Source organism: Rhagoletis zephyria, unplaced genomic scaffold (assembly GCF_001687245.7).
Source record: "Rhagoletis zephyria isolate East Lansing unplaced genomic scaffold, Rhagoletis_zephyria_1.1 Rzeph_scaffold_00365, whole genome shotgun sequence".
NCBI classification, from domain to species: domain Eukaryota; kingdom Metazoa; phylum Arthropoda; class Insecta; order Diptera; family Tephritidae; genus Rhagoletis; species Rhagoletis zephyria.
The window spans coordinates 101955-122592 of NW_016157449.1; the positions used below are offsets into that span (position 1 = coordinate 101955).

Consider the following 20638-nt stretch of genomic DNA (forward strand, 5'->3'; position numbering starts at 1 on the left):
GTAAAACTGAATGTCTCTTCGACTCAGTTTTCTCTAATGAAATGAACTAGTTTCTCTTTCCTATTAACTAAATTAAGAGATTTGAAGCATTACAATTACATCTTAAAATCAAATTTGCAATAACAACTAACTATAAAAATGAGAAAAAGGAGAAGTTAGAGCTCGAATAACGGTAATTTTTTGATTTGCTTCTGATAGTATTCTAATGTCGCGTACGTTATGCAAAAACATTGTTTGTCTATGTCATTTGTATATTGGCAGTCGCAGGTAATGCAGATTACCACTCTTAAGCGAGAATTCTTCTAGTTAAAGATATACAGTAAAATTGTCTTTCCAACCAAAGTAAAAAAATTGTATTACCCTTTAAGGTTTGTCGCATACGTAAGAAAATAAGTAAGAAAATTTTAATCAAATACATCAAAACCAATGTTAATTTCAAATTTTCCATTTAAATTATTTAGAATAGTTGTAAAACAATGAAACGGTGGCGAGAAGAGTTCTCAATAAATACATTTTATTACTTACGAGAAAAATTGTCGCGTACGTTATTGTTTTTTTTTTTTTTATTATAAAACTAGCCAGACATAATTTCTCTTAAAATATGAAAGGATTGTAAAGGTACATTATTTAGCTTAGTTTAGGAATTTTTAAAGAAAAGAAAAACTCCCATGATTCGCAGACTTTCGCATATATGCGTGTTTCCATGAAAATGTAAACCGAAAATGCAAGCAAATGAATTCAAACGGCTTTATAACTTTAAATTTCGTATTCAGATGGCGGAAAAAGGTTTTGAAAACGCGAAACGGTGGAGAGAAGAACTGAAAAAATTTAATTTAGTATGTGTTACTAGTAAAAATATTGTATGGGGGAAAAATCTGTCGCGTACGTTATGTCGCGTACGTTATTATAATTTTTTTTAATAAAAACTAACCAGAGATAATTTCTATCAAAAAATGGAAGGATTGTAAAGGTACATTATTTAGCTTAGTTTAGGAATTTTTAAAGAAAAGAAAAACTCTCATGATTCGCAGACTTTCGCATATATGTATATGTGCCTTAAAACCACTTCTTTTTTTGTCGCGTACGTTATCACCTGGTTTTGAACGGATATTTTCCACACCAAAGTTTCGAGGCTGCTTATTTTTTTCTCAAACATAGTACCCTTTGGTTGCAACATAACCGTAATCTTTTTTTTTCAGTAACTTCTATTTTTGATAGATTTACGTTACTCTATAAGCGTACGAATGTCGCGTACGGCTGTATGGAAACACCCATATGTGTACACTTCATATGTAGTAGGTAAGAAAAGTGTGCATTAAAAAATAACGAAATGACAAGTAACTCAAAGTCTGTAACTCCACATTTCACAATTTTCAAAATTTTCGGTTTATCGCGTATAGGTTTTGAAGCATTTAATTTTAAGAACTTTTTAAGTATGTATTGCATTCAACAAACAATTACGAATAATTTGATACCTTAGCAAGAGGTGTGCTTTCAGAATAAACTAACTTTTAAAGGTAAAAAATTTTGTGATCTTCAGCGTAATTTTTATTCCAAAACCACCCTAATTGAAGGCACATTTGGAAAATACGTCGAAACGATCTAAATCTTTCTATAACTGCTAGTCCTTACAAAATTACATATACCTGTAAAATGCTTCAAAAAAAATTTCTCTAGAAGTGTGTAAAAACCCTGATTTACTAATTTTAATGATGCTCCTTTTTTTAGTCAGAATATTTCGAGAGTGGTATCAAAGCAACTTTTTTTCGAAAAATGTTCTGATAGTCGCTCTTACTTAATTGGAGTCTTCTAAATTCAGTTTTACCCTATTGGCTCCACTTTTCGAGATAGCGGTACTTGAAACTTTGCTTAAATTTTAACTATTTTATAAAAAAGTCACGGAATTTTGAAGATATTTTACTAAAATTTTGCACATAGCCGTTTTTTAATATTATCTTAACTATTCCATAAAATCATCGAAATCGGTTCACTCAAAACATCTAGCTTCCATGCAACTGATTGAGCAGAGACGTTGTTTTGCGTTATAACTCCTCCAATTAAACAGGTTAAAATTTAGTATAGCTTCAATTTAACATATAGCACGCATACAATTTATTAGTCAGATATGAAGATAGAGTTATAGCGCAAAAACACATATCTGAGTAACAGTTGTATTGGAGCTATACGTTAAAGTGCACCCATTTCGATAATTTTAAGGAATAATTAAGGTAATATTAAAAACTGCAAAATTTTAGCAAAATAACTTCAAAACTGAGGGAGTTATTAATAAAATAGTTAAAACTTAATCAAAATTTCAAGTACCGTTATCTCGAAAACCGGAGCTGATCTGGTAAAACGGGGCATGCCATTGAATTTAGAACGTGCCAATTAAGTGAGTTCAACTTTCAAAATCTTTGCTCAAAGTTTACAACTTGAACAGCGTAATTTGAACCCAGCTTATTCTTTTGTTTTCTATTTCATGTTTATTCCTCGTTTAACTTTTGAAGCACTTGATGAAAATGAATTACACTTATATTAATCGATTTATTAAGAGATTACGAATTAAATGATATATAAAACATAGGTGTGCTCACAAATTTAAAAATTAAAATTTTTTTTTTGAAAGTGTACTATTTTTTAGATATGCCCATATATGTATGTATGTTTGAATGCACGTATGTATGTAGACATATATATATATATATACATACATATATATGTATGTATGAACGAACTCATTGCGCATTTCAGCTCTGCCGCTACCAAGCAATATCTATATATTAATACGCTAACATAAATTTTGTCTCCGTTCGTTTGGCGATTCTACCGAACCGATTTCAAAACCAAGAACACCGTTGGAAAGGCATTTAGATGAGCAGTTTTTATGGTTTCACAATTGGTTGAAAATTACGGCAGAAACCGTCGTTTAAACATTTTCGAATTGTGTATAGATGTTGCTGCAACATGTTCAATTTGACATGTTTCGCATGTTGTTTCACTTCACACTTGAAATTAAGCTTTGAAGTAAAGATAAATATGAAGATGAAGAAATAAATGATAACGATGAGGTCAAAAAAAGAAGGCAAAAGTGAAGATAAAGACGAAAATGGAGACAATGACAGATATATATGAATTAGGGTAACTGAAAGGGTAAGAAAATTTCATGAATTTATAAAGTGAAACCTCTTTAGCGGCAGTTGGTTGGTTGGGAGTAAATTTTCAAGGTTTAGCGGTTTGAGAATAAAAACAAAAACAAAGATGCCTAGAGGTACAGGCAAAAACGAAGATCAAGGTAAATTTAAACACTTTAATGTAAAGGTGACGAGGAATATGCAAAAATAAAGATAAATATGAAGAAACGGATGAGGATGAAGATCGATATTGTTATCGATATACAACTCGATATTTTTATCGATATATATGATGTTGTTATCGATAAAATAATCGATATTGTTATCGATACTGTTATTTATTAAATAACCGCTATTGTAATAGACATAATAATCAATATTGTTATCGATACATTAATGGATATTGTTATCGGTATAATAATCGATTAAATAATTGATTTTGTTATCGATTTAGTAACTGATATTGTTGCCGATATGTATAATAATCAAAACTGTTGATTGTTATATTTATCGATGAATTAATCGATTTTGCAATCGTTATATTTTTCTATATAAATATCGATATAATAATCAGAACATGGAATGTGATCACATTAAATGACATCACATCACATTATATCACATGATGTGATGAGACATCACATGATGTTACATCACATAATATGATATCACATCACACGATATCACGTGACATAACATCATATAATAAGACAACACATTATATGGCATGACATCACATGACTTGACATCACATGATATGACATGGCATTACATGACGTGGCATCACATGATATGACATCATATGGTATGACATCATATGACATGACATCACAGGATATGACAGCACATGACATGACATCCTATCACATCACATAAAAATAACGTCACATCTTATCACGTCATCACACCTCACCTCATCTACGTGAATAGATAAAGAAAAGGATAAAAGCAGAGATATGAAAGATAAAAACAAAGATGAAGACCAAGTAAATTTGCCGATTTCAAACCAAAAATACCGTTGGAAAGGTAATTTTCCGTAGATGAGGAGTTTTATAGCTTCGAAATTGGTTGAAAATCGTCGTTTAAAAATTTTCATATTTGTGTATGGTTGTTTTTGCGCCTGTTCAATTTAAGCTGTTTCGCATTTTGTTTTGCTTGGAAATGAAATCAAACTTTGAAATAAAGTTAAATATGAAATGAGGAAACAAGTGGCAACGATGAAGACAAAAAAAGAGGCAAAAGTGAAGATAAAGGCGAAAACGGAGATAAAGACAAATACATAGGAATTAGGGTAACTGAAGTGAAATTCTCCGATAGGAATCGAAATAAAATCGCCATAAAAGTTACGAAATTTATCTAATCATCGAAGTTTATAATTATCGAAATTTACCCATGCTTTTAAGTTATCGCAACGTATCGAATTATTCCAACTGATCAATGTTTACTGAGTTGCCGAAATTTATAGACACAGAAACTTAGTTCTCCAAATTTACGGATAGTTATCGAGCTATAAAAACGTGTGGGATTACCGAAATTTGTCAAGTTAAAGAAATGTATCAAGTTATCGATATTTATTGAATTATCATTATTTATAGACTTAACGAAATTTATCGAGGTGTCGTAATGCATGGAGTTCTTTCAGCTTACAGAGTTATCGATAATTATTGATCTACTGAAATTGGTTGGTTCAACGAAGCGTTTATGGAATTTTCAAAATATATCGATTTATCGAAATTTCAAGGTTATATAATCGTCTTAACAGAGTGTAACGAGTTATCAAAATGTTTAGATAGTTTTCGAAAAATGTGGTGATGTCAAATGTAAAAATTTATAAAGGTATCCAAGAATTTTCATTTTTGAGCTATCGAAATTTATCGAGCCGTCGAATTTCACAGTTATCGAAATTGGTCGAGTTAACGAATTTTGTTGAGTTATCGCATTTTAGTGTTTTTGAAATTCATCGAACTTCGGTGTTTTTAAAATCCATCGAATTCATCGAACTGGGGTCAATTCCAAGTCCTGCCGAAGTGATCCAAACACCTTCTAAGATAAAAAAAAAAATATTTATGTTTTAGTTCCAAAGCAGAAGATGTTCCGGTACGTTAATTTCTACCATATAAGTTTTGCTACGTGTTAAGTTAGAAAACCTCTCCAAGGCTCCTAAAAACTAGAAAAACTGTCGAATTTCGACAGTAACTGGCACTCTAGTTATAACTTAAAGCTTAAACAGACGGCAGCGTTGATTCGAATTAACTCGGACTTAATCCGGATCAACTGCAGTTAATTCCCGAGTTGATCCGGATCAACGCTGCCGTCTGTTTATACTTTAGGAACGATAAGTCACATGACTTCGAAATTTGATTTGAAGACATAGCTAAAGTAGGATAGTGAGGTAAATATAAACGAGTTTGTACAGGGGGGCGCGGCACATTCCATAGCAGTGAAATTTTACATTTGTTATATCTTCGGACCCCTAACTCACATGACTTTGAAATTTGGTGAGAGAATCTATGGTAAATGTATACAAATGAGTTTATGCAAGAGGGCGTTGCGTGCATAGTAAACTGAAAGAGAGTGAGTGTTTACCAGAGGCGTGGCACCTCCAATAGGTGTAGTACATTCAGAGAAAAAACCCGTGGACCCATTACGAACAGACAGCTAAAGGGAATGCCCTGTTGTAAACTAAAAAGGAATGAGGGTTTGCAAGAAGTCGTAGCACCTCCCACCACGCATGCCGTCTATGTTCAAAGAAAACTAATGCTAATAAAATTTTTCGAGCCGAAATTTCATATACCACATATATGTGCAAAATTCCCATGACAACCGGTTCTACGTACCGGAATGACTCGGGTTTTACCCGACCAAGGGCTGTTGTTTCGGCGATCCATCGCCGAAATCCATCAAACGTTGCTCGATTCTAGGGCTACATCTGCTCCGTACCATTTTGCTCAGGGCTGGTATACACCCAAACAAACACAATAGCACCCACACACCGCCGCGGGCAACTCCTAGTCCCTCCGACAATCTGCTCTGTTTGTCAGTCCAGAATATACCGTAACGTGACATCAGTCAAGTGCAACTCCTGCCATGGCTGGTGCCACTTTAGGGCATGCTCAGGACTTCGCAACACGCGAGATTGGACGAGTGACTATGTGGGCTCCTGCTGTGCTGCCCGGTCGCATCCCTCCCCCGCGACGCCGCCAACAACCACCACCCCCTTTTGCAGCACGTACAGCAGGGAACCGGCAGGCAATACAACTCCTTAACACCACACATCACAATCGGTCTCCCAAGGCACACAAAGGTGCTACAATTTAACTGTAACGGACTCCAGAGCAAGATCGAGGAGATAACTGTCTTCTGCTCTGTTTGTCAGTCCAGAATATACCGTAACGTAACATCAGTCAAGTGCAACTCCTGCCTCGGCTGGTGCGACTTTAGGGCATGCTCAGGACTTCGCAACAAGCGAGATTGGACGAGTGACTATGTGGCCCCTGCTGTGCTGCCCAGTCGCATCCCTCCCCCGCGACGCCGCCACCCAACACCACCCCCTTTAGCAGCGGGTACAGCAGGGAACCGGCAGGCAATACAACTCCTTAACACCGCACATCACAATCGGTCTCCCAAGGCACAGAAAGGTGCTACAATTTAACTGTAGCGGACCCCAGAGCAAGATCGAGGAGATAACTATCTTTATGGGAAGGCATGGAATACTAATAGCTGCGGTCCAAGAGACGTAGTTGCACGGCAATTCAACCCTGTTGAATTACGCCGGATACAACGCGCACCGTCGAGATCGCGAGCGAGACAATGGTGGAGGTTTAGCGTTCATCACGCACCACACCGTGCAGTATCGTCTTATTGAAGCAGACATCGACCGCAGGGATACCATCCTATAATGTCAGGGTATTGCTATCCGGTCAGGCGATGTTGAGCTCGAAATATTTAACGCATACATACCCCCTGTCTCCAGCTGCCCGGCGGGATATCACCCTGAAATAGGTGCGCTACTCAGAGGTGAAAACCGTATGGTAGTTGGTGACTTTAACGCGCACCACGATCTTTGGCACTCAAGCCTGTAATATGATCGTAGGGGAATACATCTGGCTGAGCAGATAGACGATTCGACATTCTGCACAATGAACGACGACGCACCCACCTCAACTGCTGCAGTTCGCCAGATCTAACAATTGTTAGCGCTGGTCTGATAAACAACGTATCATGGCGACCTATGCAGACACTAGCATCAGACCATCTGCCCATAGTCATCTCGATTGATAAACCTGCCGACTTTGCTTCCGTGGATCACCGGACCTATGCCAACTTTTCCAAGCTGACTGGACAGACTTCGCGGATGCTACTGAGGGTGCCTTCACTGAACTGCCTATACCAACCAACGTTCATGTAGGTGAACGTAAATTCCGCAAGGTTGTCACTGCTGCAGCAGCTCGCTTCATCCCAGCACGTCCGAACGTTTCTGCTGAAGCGGCTGTTCTATCCGATGAGCGCGACAACCTTCGTCAGGCCGATCCCGCAAATCCCCGTATCAGGGATCTCAATTCGGATATTCGGCAACTTGTGAACGTAAATAAGCGGAAGAAATGGGAAGAGCATTTGAAGACCTGCAACTTCGCCTCTGGTGTCAACCGTGAGGTCGTTGTCCAACCCGACGAAGCGTGACGACAGAGTCGAAATAGACTTTGGTTACCACGCTTCGTCGGACCCGGAGCGATGCGCGAGTTATTTTAGCCGGCAGTTCATTCTGCATCCTCGAGTGGATAAAGTCAAACGTCGAGTGACTAGAAAGCTGCACAAAATGCCAAAACCCAGTGCGCCTCTTGTTTTCAGCCAACAAAGGAGAGTCTTATCGCCCGATAACCCTCCTTTCCCCGGTAGCGAAGACACTAGAGGCCCTTCTACTCCCGTATTTTACGAACCACCTGACCCTCCTCACTCGCGCAGGGACTCAAACGGTGGTCGGCGAATTACCTGAGTCACACTCGTCAGTAATTTTCAGAGACAAAACCAGCAAGCCACGTAAAATTAAACAGGGGGTACCACAGGGTGGTGTCCTGTCCCCACTACTGTTTAATTATTACATTTCAAAGCTTCCTCAACCAACAGAGGGTGTCAATATTCTCTCCTATACTGACGATTGTTCGATCATGGCGTCTGGGAATGGAATTGATGACTTGTGCTCGAAAGTAAACAGTTATCTCGCCGAACTTTCTCGCTCCTGCAGTGCAAGGAGCCTTTCCCTATCCCCTGCGAAATCCTCGGCAACCCTATTCACCACCTGGACGAAGGAGGTCAGACTGCAACTGGGTACTCACGTTGATGACGTAACAATACCGACGGTCAATAACCCGAAAATCCCCGGAGTTACCTGCGACAGTCTGCTCTCCTTCTCGGCGCATACAACCGCAATTGTCAACAGAGTACAGAGTCGCAACAATGTCCTCAAGTCGCTGGCCGGCAAAAAAGTTTGAGAAAAAAAAAATACACTTTTTGAGAAATTAAATTTAAAAAAAAATTTGCACTTTTTGTTTATTGTTAAATAAAAAATTTTAAATAATGAAAATCAATAATTATATCATTCTATCTTGAAGTGACAAGAATTACTGACATTTGAGTAAAAACATTGTTGGAATCTATTAAATTTTGACAAAGTTATGGGCATTTTAAAAAAACATTCTCACTGTCAATTCGAATAGTTGATTTTTGCCTGAAAAACAAAATCNCAAGTTATGGGCATTTAAAAAAAAAATTCTCACTGTCAATTCTAATAACCGATTTTTGCCTGAAAAACAAAATCGCGTTTAATTCGGCCGAAAAATTTTTCCGAGCCAAAAGAAAAAATACGTGTCTCATTATTTGGACCAACAAACAATGTATTTGAGTTTGGTCGAAATTAAAAATCATGCTCGTACCTGTGTGGTTGTCTGGAAATGGAAAGCATCAACACAATTTTTTTATTGGTCAACGCAAAAGTTCTTATCAGGTGTCACGAAGCTAATTAAGTAAATAAACTAAGTAAATAAACTTTTCATTATCAACCCGCCCGAGTTTACTTTTATTTTAACGAACTTCTTTATTCAAATTATTGACGACAAATATGTCACCATGTGCCTACCTACTTGCAAATCCCAGCTGGCAAAAATTTATCCAGAAAAAATTTGCCACTTCCCCACAAAACTAAATGTAATTTTGTTCTCTTGATTTCCCCTTCCTTGGAAGTTTTTTGGACATCGCGAACGCAGCTATTACTTCAGCTGGTATAATTCCGCCATGGCGAACACTGAAAAACAGAGATGGCGGCCCAAAGCAAACGAGAGAGCAATGACAGATGTGAACGGGAAAGAAGGACGGTAATGTTTGATAACGAGAATTTTCGACAAGAGCCTTCTAGAGTTGCCATGAGTGCGAAGCGACGCGGGTATATAATGACGTCGCTACAGCGGCAAAAAATTTCAGTTCTAAAAGAGGAAGCAACGAGTACAGAGATCATTTGCCTTAGCAAGTATTATGAATACAGAATTGCCTTAACCAGTTTTGTAAAGTGTTTGTTGTACAATAAAGTTAGTTGTACTGTAATTTGAGCGTTTATTTAACAATCCAGTGAAACAAGCCTGTAGGATTACGGAAATCCGTCGAATACGCAAGGCTAATCGTAAAAATTGGCCCGAAAAGGCAAACATGCAAGACCTGAAGATCGAGGAACTCAAACAGCAGTTGGAAAAGCGAAATTTAGCAAACTTCGGAAGAAAAGCCGAATTAGTCAGGGCTATCACTGAATCCATCGTAGAAAATATACGAATTCGAAATCCTCCTACGAATACGACAAAATTGATATCACTCAATTTGAGTGAAATCGAAAATATCGTTGTTAAAGTATGTTCACATATGTATAAATATTAGCTCAATCAAAGCTCGTTTTTAATCTCCCGGTTTACACAGGCAAATCTCAGATTATTAGCCATCAAACTTGTCGTGCTTGTTATTCTCACATCTCAAGGAAAAGTTATGTTTCTTCTCTGTGCCACTGTGATCACTTGTTTCTGCTACATTAAGGGCCGTTTTCACCATCTCTGGTTAACACTAATCTCCAGTTAAACATTCTTACCGACTTTATCAACATAATGTTATATGCATGGAGTCAGTAGCGTCGGTAACAATGTTTACCTTGGGATTAGTGTTAACCAGAGATGGTGAAAACGGCCCTAAGAAATATAAATATATTTTAACTTAATATTTTATTAAAAATACCTTTACAAACCTCTTCCTTGCTAGCGGCCATTTTTGTTTACTCTTACATTCGGCATTTCTCCTTTTCTTCGCAAAACTAATCGATAAAACTAAGTTGGACACCGAAAAGTTATTTGTTAAACCTGAGATTAATTCATAATTACAGATTAACCAGGGACGAATTTTGTATGACTAATCTCTTTTTCTAAGTACATTCAATCCCTCAAATCGTAGTCCTTTAAACGTTTGCTGTGGTCATCATCAAAAGGGGATTTGCTGAATTTCTTCACTGGAAGGGGTTTTTGTGTGGAGGGTCCCAAACCAAGCGCACAACCCATTACTGGGACGGAGGTAGTTTAGCAACCGAATACACGTTTTTAAAGCGAGCCGTGCGCTCCAAGACAGACGCCCTTTTGCAGACGCTGCAGACTTCAGTGATCCCTTAAACAGAATACATCGGAGTGGCCCCACCGAAGTTCCCTCTTTTTCTGCCGTGAGCCAAAGCTCACTCGGATTAGTTACCGCATCTTGCACATGGGTTGCTCACGTTGCCCAGAGTGCTCGAACTAGCAACAACGACTATACCTACACCCAACGACTATACCTACGGTGAGCATTCGTACCGACTTTGGCGGGACAGTACCGATTTTGAGAAAATTGTCCCGCCGAAAATTTTTTAAAAGTCGGGACGTCCCGCTTTTTCATATTTCTACCGATTAAATTCCGATTTTCAGTGTTTTCTTTATTAATTTAATAAGAGTCTCCTAGTACTCTCGGCCAAAACAATTTTTCGCACAAACGTGGCAGCACTTTTGTTATCACAAAGGACATAGAATATAAGGGAGCCATAAACATAGCCAGCAGCCTTATTTTTTATGCTCTTTGGTTATGTTTCATTCTGTCAAACTGGTAGATACTCTCGCTATATTGCAGTTTAACATTATTGACTAACTTTTTTTTAAGGTTTTTATAATTATTTGTTAAGTTTTTTTTAATGAAACGATTCTAACTTGCATTTAGTGAAATTATAAAAAATAATACTAATTCCCTCAAAAAAAGCATCGATATAAAAAATATAAGCTGTAGATACAGGGGCGAAATATAAATAGAGAAAAGACATTTTAGCATTCTTCGGCAATTCCCCTTTCGATTATGTAATGTTTATTGTTTTTTTTAAGAAAGTGTAGCTCGTTGTCTAACAAAAACCATGTAAGTCAAAATTTCACACTTTGTTCAAAAATTAGCAAAATTCGACAAAGGTTCATCAAAATTTCATAAAAAAGTACGATTACGATTACAGTAGTCGTAATCGTTAAATTTTAAGGATTGCAATTAAAGTATTCGCAATCAAGCATGTTATAATTACAATTTCAGTTTTTGCAATGCTGAAAATGTTCAGGATTACAATTACAGTAATCGTAATCCTATGTAATCAGAATGTAATCGTAATCATAAAGTTCACAGCTCTGGTGTAAATATGCCTACATATATAAAATTGGAGTTTAAAATATTCAACTAACTGAAAATCAAATATTAAACGAACGATCGAAATTGGGCGGTTATGTGAATAGTGAAAAGCGTTGTACTAATCGGCTCACTGTAGTCGGTTGTGGGTTTTTCAATCAAGTATAGTCAATTTATCCGTTAAACGATTACCCAAAGCTCTAATATGACTATAATCAGCATTACAGAGTGTCGTATCGAGTATCGAAAATTGCATTTCATTGTCTAAAATTTTGATTCGACTAGTTTATTAAAGCGGAAATACTTGGCAGCACTGGATAGTTTTCGATGTTTTTCGTCGTTAAGTTATTTCAGCACGACAGTAGGCAATTCCAATGTTGTCGAGTCGTACAATTTAATCTAATTTACGACTTACGTAATGAGGCTGAATATATTTAGGAATTCTTGGATGGCACCAATACCAGAGACTTACATTTCTTATTTGATGATGCATCATATCCCTCAGCGGCTACAATTTGGGTGTCATCTATTAAAAAGCAATAGTCATTAGTGATTAACACAAAAACACACACAAGAGGATATTACCTGGGCATGAAATGCAATCGGCAGATTTTTGGATTTGCGCACCAGAACATAACGAGCCACCGTTCAACGGAATCGGGTTATTACAAAAGCGAACTCTCTTTCGACCCAGACTTATTTTTCCCGAGCATTTGCATTCTTTCCAAGGGCTCCATGAACTCCATCCTCCATTAACTAAGAAACACATTTTCCTTTTAATATAAAAATAAAAAGAAACATTTTCACATTTGCATACCGTAGACGATTAAAACCGCTGAGTCCGATACTCTTTTACCAGCAACATTTTCTGCACTACACGTATAGTTAGCCATATCCTATATATTAGAAACACAAACTTAAGTAGTTGGCGAAAGGCTAAAACGATAATTTAGATACATTCCGTTTTCACCATAACAAAAGGTCGTAAGTGCCACTTTCAAATTTCTAGGGCGAAACGAAAAGTTCTAATATATGCATATTAAATGTTTTAATTACTTTGTTAAAAAAGTTATTAAATGTAAATAAATCTCCTTCAAGATGCATTTGACAAAAAATTATCATTTATTCAGGACCTTTTGAAATGACTATAACGATATAAACAATATCTATTAACTACCTGTAACGATACAACATCGAAAGTTATAGTAGTGTCATCGTCAGATATAACTATTCCGTATTCATTAGCGTTTGTAACCGGAGCATTATTTTTAAACCACGTTATCTTTGGTTCAGGAAATCCTCCAGGAGGCGCACAATGCAATTCAGCTTTGGAACCGAGTTCCACTTTTAGCGATGTAGGGGAGGCTACAAAGTGCTTTCGAATATCTGAAAGACCACAAATATTGTTAATGGCAACCTAAAAGGGTTAAATTGCTACACACTAAAATTTAAAAACAAAATGCGGTAATAATGATTGCATACCCTACAAGAATTGTGTGATGGAAACTAACACATTCTCGTTTATCTTACTAACACGTTTGCAAATTTTGCGTTGGTTAAAAAAGAGACCACTAAATAAGGCCATAAGTTGGAGGAAGGCGGAAGAGCCCATTTACACAAATGTTTGCATCACGTTTTCCATATTGCTCATAAAAAGCTTGATAGAAGTACTTGATTGAGATCTCCATCACCAGTGAGTATCACATGATCAACCAAATGACTATCACTGTTCTTGTAGGGTAGTCTCGAAGCGATATTTTTTGCGTAAACCGTGTTCCCGCAAAAATCGGGTGAAAGCTACCGGATGACCTAATGGGCAAAACAAGAAATAAAAATTCACTCAAAGCGAGAAAGCAACGCAAAAAGAAACCGGGATAATTTTCAATTGAAACCATGGTACAATATTTACAGGTATTGTCTTCCCAGAGAATTTTGCTTCACATCGAAATTCGTGCGCCCTTATTTTCATTTTTACGCAGTTCAATGTTGATTCTTTTACTTTTATTTGGCTTTGCTTTTTTGTTTTCGCTCAATTTCATTTTTATAATCTTTCAAAACAAGAGAAAAAACGTTTGAAATGAAATGAGCCATACAAATTTTGAATTTATTTACTAACTTAGGGTTTACACCGGACAATACTGTCATGACAATAGCAAAACATGCACACTTTTTCACTAATACATGCATACTTTTCCATGCATGCGTTTTTGACGTATTCTCGTGTGTAAACCCTAAGTAAGCAAATGTTTTTTTTCGGCTTTTGCAAATTAAATAAGTCCTCTGCAAGAAGGTTTGTTTACAAAATACGTGTACATATATGGTATATGGGGGATGGAAATATCCCTTTTCACTAGAAGTAAACCTTTTAGTGTGGGCAACAATGATGTTTTTCAAATAAGGCAGATCGAAATATGCGCTCTCTGGGAAGACAATACCTGTAATCATTGTACCATGAATTGAAAATAGTTTTCTAAAAAAGTGAAGTGCTTATCCAGGAATATTAATAATTTAGATATTTTTGGTTTCTTTAGTGCACAAGATGGCGTCCCCTTAGTTTGCCCCGAGGTGGTTACATTGAGTTTACCACAGGGTTGCACGTTGATTGTGTTTTTGCCTATTGCCAACAGGAAATAAAAATTGTGGATATACATATCGTGCTGTTCATAATATTGTGGAAGTGGTCTTGGATTCGCATTTGCAAATTATGCTTGCTACCAAGTCAATGGTTTGCATTTTATTGTTGTGAATTTACAAATGCGCCGAAATATGCAAATGCAAGGTCATATGCACAAATTCCTGAACAGCCCTAATAATGTTTTATTATCTTTGACAGCAATTAACTGTGACTAAGTGGAAATGTGCCTAGTTTAATATAATTACAGTTGTACATGAAATAATAAGTGTGAGGATTGGACCAGTTTTGGCAACTTTTGTTTTGTTTATTTAATGTTCATTATTTTGTATACAAGTCTAGCAGGTTAAACAACAAACACTATAAAAATTCATGATGCAATAATGAAAGGTGTTATACATTGGCAACTTCTCGCTCTAATCCGTCATCTTGAGCTACCTTAGGAGAATCTGTGTTGTTTGTTTCTTTGCTAATTTCACTGATCATTTCCCAAAATATTAGAAAAAAAAATCTAAACAAGCTACATTGATTAAATTTTCGTTGTTCGTTTTGTTCTTATTCGCTGACATTTGTTTTCTAATTGCGTGAAATTTGGTAAGTATTGTAATAAAACCGAATTATTTTACAAATAAACTATAATTTTGCATTTATTAGGTCATTTCCTTAGTGATTTCCTGGCCGACCTGTGCTGGTATTGTGATTAAAAGCTAATACACGTAAGTTACAACATATTAGTTGCGTTCGACAAGTCAAAAATTTGTAATAGTTTTTCCAAATTTTTACTGGATGGCGTTCGATAACGACAAAAAATTATCCAACACACAAAAATTGAGAGAGCAAGCGTTCATTTTGATGCAAGAGAAGCGTTCATTTTGTACTGGCAAAATTTTAGTCAGCAAAAATTATCCATCACGAAAACATATGATCACAAACAGTGTTGCCACTTTGTGTGTAATTCCTCAGAACGTGAGGAATTTCGGGTGCGCGGGAGTATTTTTTGGGGATTTTTATTTTGAGGAATTTTCTCTCGATATATTTGCAGATAACAAATGCAGCCATGTTTTACACAAGAGGGTTGTTAAATCGCTCTGCAATTTTTGAACGAAAAGCTTTCCGAAGTTTTATAAAGGGCGAAATACACCTAACAAGTGGCTTGTCAAATATTCTTAAAACCTACTTTTCCCATTTCGCCATACACCATGCAAACATGACTCGTTCAAGCAAAGAGTTTCAGTTTTCTTCCGGTTCACTATGTAAAAGCGCTTGGTTTTCTTCGATTTTACTCTCTCGCATCCTCATTCCGTTGCGAGTGGGGGATTTTATCATACACAACGTAAGCGGTTTGATCAAATGTCAACATGGTGGCCAGAAAATCCAAACATTTTTGAATTTTGTTCACATTTTCCTCAAACGGCTTGTCAAACCTTCAAACACCCCCATACACAACATAAATAGCTTTAAGGAGAGGGATATTTCGCTTGGTTTATCAAGCCGCTTGTGGGGTGTTTTTCGCTCTTAAGCACATCTGAATTTTGCTAAATATTCAAAATGTTATCGATAATTTTTTTCATTCCATCGTTATATTTTCAACTTATTTTAAACTTGTAAAATCTCGGTAACGAATGGAGAGCACACGCATTGTTCGATCATAAGGATATTCATATTGATTCTTCATTAGATCCAGAAAATTATAGGAAACGTTTTTGAATTAAAAGATTCTTCAGGTTCATATAAGTTTCCCAATTAAAAAAAAAATAATGTCTGCATTACTAATATAGCCCTTTTCTAATGCTTCAGTGAACGTACATTTTAGTGCTTTAAAAATTTGTAGGACTGACTTGAGGACCCGATTGAGATTGTATACAAACCAAAGCCTAAAAAATGACGGTGATACTATGTTTGAACCGAAAGAACAAATATACAAATTGAATTGGAGATAGTAATTAATTTTTTACTAAGTTCCTGTAAATAGTATGCAGTACACAATACTCATATCCATGATAAAAAAACATTACAAGGTAAAATCATTGACAGGCAGTCTGACGTTTGCCAGCAATATAATTTTAAAACATATATGTAATACTCCTATATTGGCAGGAAGAGCTAGTACCGTCCGAAAACACTACAGTACAGATATATCAATAAACACGTACGAAAGAAACGGAACACATACGTTTATAAATAAACATGTACACAACACATATACAAAAACGGCACTCAAGTACACAATACATTGACAAAAACAGTGCTAGACTGTCTCGCTTTGATTTCGGAATGCTTACACATTGAGAAGTTAGCTTACTGCCAAGAATGATAGAATACAAGATTGCGCCGATCAGAGAGGATTTTTGAGATAACTTTTGTGTGACGTCACACTGGTGCAATTGCGAGAGAGAAATGCCAAAACGTGAGCAAGAATGGAAGAAGAAGAAAAAATGTTGCAAGGAAAACGTAAACATGTTGCACCAGTGTGACGTCATGCAAACAACGATTCTGTCAAATTCGTTAAGAGAAGAATAGCGGTCCGAGATCGGCGCAACCTTTGTATTCTCTCAATCGTGGCTTACTGCCAATATAGAAGTATTACATATATGTTTTAAAATTCGAGCTCAAGCTCACACACACATTCTCATTTTTAATCTCAAACAACAAAAATTGTGAATAATTGAATTTTTTGAAGAGAAACTTCTTAGGCACTCGGCACATTACGCGCCTAATCAAAGTAGAGTAATCGTTTCATCATACCGAAACGAATGCATGACGACTCGACTTCTGCACACTTGCACGCCCTGCACCAGCTAATAAACACTTTCTACACATAACAAATTTTCTGCCCGTTCTTTCGCAACACGCACTTCCGCAAATATTTTTGCCCCGAAATATTGCATACATGCTTGTGGTTTAATACAATTTGCACGAATTTTAGCACGAAATCATTAATTTTCAATTATTTTCTATTGAATTGACAAACAAATTTTATTTCCAACACAAAAAAGTAAACAAATGACGATTTCAAAACTCCAAGCGACTTACAATGTTGGGCGCTTCGATTCAGGAAGCTTTTATGATTAGAGGAAAACATGATTTTGAATCGTAATGTACAGAGCTTCATTGAAATACATGGGTTCGGCATAAAAGCTTTATACTTTAGTATGCCGAAGAAATTTTCGCCCGATGTTTGTTACAGAAAGCCATAAACGTAGCGACCGTTGGTTCAACTTGGTGTTGTTTTGCTGTAGATTGCACCGTTTGTCGGCCTGTTGAATGAATTTATCAGGCAGGTTCTGGAATTCACTTTCGAGTGAATTTCAATCAAACTCGCTTTAAATTCAAATTGGCAGGGATTGAAATTCAATCGGAAGTGAATTACCTGCCCGTATGTCTTGGTTGTATGAAAGATCAAAAAATTTGGATTTTCTGGCTAGTTGTACAACTTATCGCTAAATTAATGGCCATGTTGTACAAACTCATTTAATTTGCGTTTATTTTGTACACTAATTAACCGAAAATGGATAACTCAGCCGAAATAGGTGCTTTCGTCGAATTTTATAAATGTAAGCCAAAACTATGAAATTGTAAAAATGAGATTTTACAATGAGACTGCTCGCAAAATTACAATGTTTGTGGGCAAAACGTCCAACTTGATTGCGGATTGATTTGAACCAACGTTTTCGGCTTGCATTATGTCAAAAGGATGTGTTTGTTGTAATTCATTCTGTCATTTAGTACCGTTATGCGTAGGCCAATTCATGAAACGCGAAATAGAGTTTATGCACTTAGTTTTTACTAAGATCGATGAAATGATTTCGTGAATTGGACTACGCATACATGTAATACTTACACTTTTAATTTATAAGGTCATTTTATGTTCTTATACTCTTGCTACCACATGAATATGTGAATTCGTGATAAGAATATATGAATTCGCTTTGGAAGATAGAAAGCGAATAAGAATAAATGCCGAACAAAGGAGTTTGTCTTCTTTCAACTTAAATAAATGCATTTTGCAAACAAAAGTGCGTACGTTACTTAGTGCCTTGGTAATGGCGAATTCGTAAGGATCTATTGATTGCATTATAAACATTTTAATTTATTTGTTAAACATACAATTACTTCCATTACAACCCGGTCCTATGGATGCTAGAAGCGCGAATTCATATAAGGTGGTGTTACCGGAAAATGAATAAATAAATTATATGTATATCAGAAAATTTATAAGATGAAATGAAAATATTGTTTGATTTCTAACCAAACCTATGTATGTAACTCAATCGCCTAAGGGTTTGCCGAACCGTAAACATATGTTTACACATCCAATTTCGTGAGTAGGTACCTGGTACACACCCCTTTTTTAAGAAGTTTCACTTCTATCATGTGTACGGTGTTACACACGCGTTTTTTTTGTTTTCAAATACCAATACATCTTAATTCAACTTTGAATGATATTCGTTCATCCTACCTTTCTCTTTCATCCTTTGAATGAGTTTATTAGCAAAGAAATAAAAAGGGTGAGAAACAGGGGCGCACCCAGGAATATATTTTGGGAGGGGTTTATACTTCTGAAAATTCGCTTCAGATAAAATGATCATTAAAGTACATTTATGCAAGTTTTATGTACAGTGTGCAATAAATAAATAAACTTTTTGAAGTTTCATAAATTGCATTTATTTACATAAAATTAGCAAAAAACTCAAACATTTGTAACCGACTTCGAAAAAGGGGTAGGTTTTCAATTCGTCGGAATAGTATGCTAACGCATAACTTTGGACCACGTGAACCGATTTCAATAATTCTTTTTTTTATCGGAAAGATGGTACCTCAAGGGTCTTCCCGTAATTTGAAATTACTTGTTTAATATAAAGTTCTATAAACACAAGATGCGCTCAACTTGTAAAAGTAATAAAAAAAATTAAAAAAAGAGTTTTAATGTTCATTTTCCTCGATATCTGCTTTCTGGTTTTCGAATGAGATGGTGATTTTTTACGATTGCCTAATTTTTTTAATATTTCGAATACCGAGAAAATTAAGTGAACTTGAAATTTGTTATGTAGGCAATTTTGGTGGAACGAATTCGAAGTGGGCAAATTAAATCTTCGAATCCTTGTTAGGGACATAACTCGTCGTTGTAAACTCTTTTAGGCTCAGTAAGTGAGTATGCATTGCATATTTTTAGGTTTCATTCACAGTTAAACTTTTAAGAGCTCTCAAAAAAAAAACGAAAAATTCATATAAAATGGCGCACAAGAAATGGAATAGGAATTTTCTTCTACCAAAATTTCTTAAATCAATTTGCATCTATCAAGAAAAAAATGCTCGTATATTTATTTCTTCAAGAAAATTTACAGCAAAAGCAAAGTGCTTTATAATAAAAAATATTTCTTGTGATTTTTCTTGAGAGCTGGCTTTGGGATACAGTTTGTATTTCAGGTTATTAGCTTTAGGGGGGGTTTGAACCCCAAAACCCACCCCTTGTGTGCGCTAATGGTGAGAAAATACCTTTCCAATGATATCTCACAAGTCTAAATCGGGAAAGTTTAGGCTCAGTTATTGAAGGTTTTTTATACCAATCTTTGAAAAAAGTTAAGAACAGCATCAAAAAATTAATTATTACGATTCCGTTCAAAATTTTGTTTGAAATATTTTTACGTAAATTTTTTAAGCTTAAACCGTTTTGTCATTTGAGGGGATTTTTTCAAAACAAATCTTTAAGAAACTATTTTTATTCATATAAAACTCCATCTTTGGACGTATTTTCAAATCGGTCCAGCTCATTTAAATCTTAATATTTTTTCGAAATATTTTGGTGGACGTCTTAAAATATAATAGATTTTATAATTCCAATGGAAAAACAATACCGATTTTTTTTTGTATGGGGAGTGATGCAGTGGCGTAGCCAGGATTTGGTGAGGGGGGGATTAAAAAAAATTTCCATCGATAACTTAAAGTTGTGATACACAATGGATAGAGGCGTTGCCTGTGGGCATTCTTTCATATATGTATGTATGTGCCATTTTTAACGTTATATATTTTTTGTCTACTCGGTTATTCCATGGGGAATTCATGCTTTATTTAAACTTAAAAAATTTAATTTAATATTAATTAGTGTGTACTCCAGTTTTGTTTTGTAGAAGTTTCATTAGCATACACTTCAGTTTTTACACATTGA

The 20638-nt window shown here is 35.9% G+C and overlaps 1 protein-coding gene across 3 annotated transcripts in view; it reads right to left on the bottom strand.

The window, feature by feature from the left end:
• unc-5 (netrin receptor unc-5) overlaps positions 1-20638 on the bottom strand; it is a 234282-nt gene that overhangs the window by 74319 nt on the left and 139325 nt on the right. For all 3 annotated transcript variants that reach the window (XM_017611000.1, XM_017610999.1, XM_017611001.1), the window contains exons 4-7: positions 13018-13226; positions 12658-12736; positions 12426-12596; positions 12313-12366 (exon numbers count right to left, since the gene is read on the bottom strand). In XM_017611000.1, coding sequence (XP_017466489.1) covers positions 12313-12366; positions 12426-12596; positions 12658-12736; positions 13018-13226 — 513 coding nt within the window. The remainder of the gene's footprint in view (positions 1-12312; positions 12367-12425; positions 12597-12657; positions 12737-13017; positions 13227-20638) is intronic.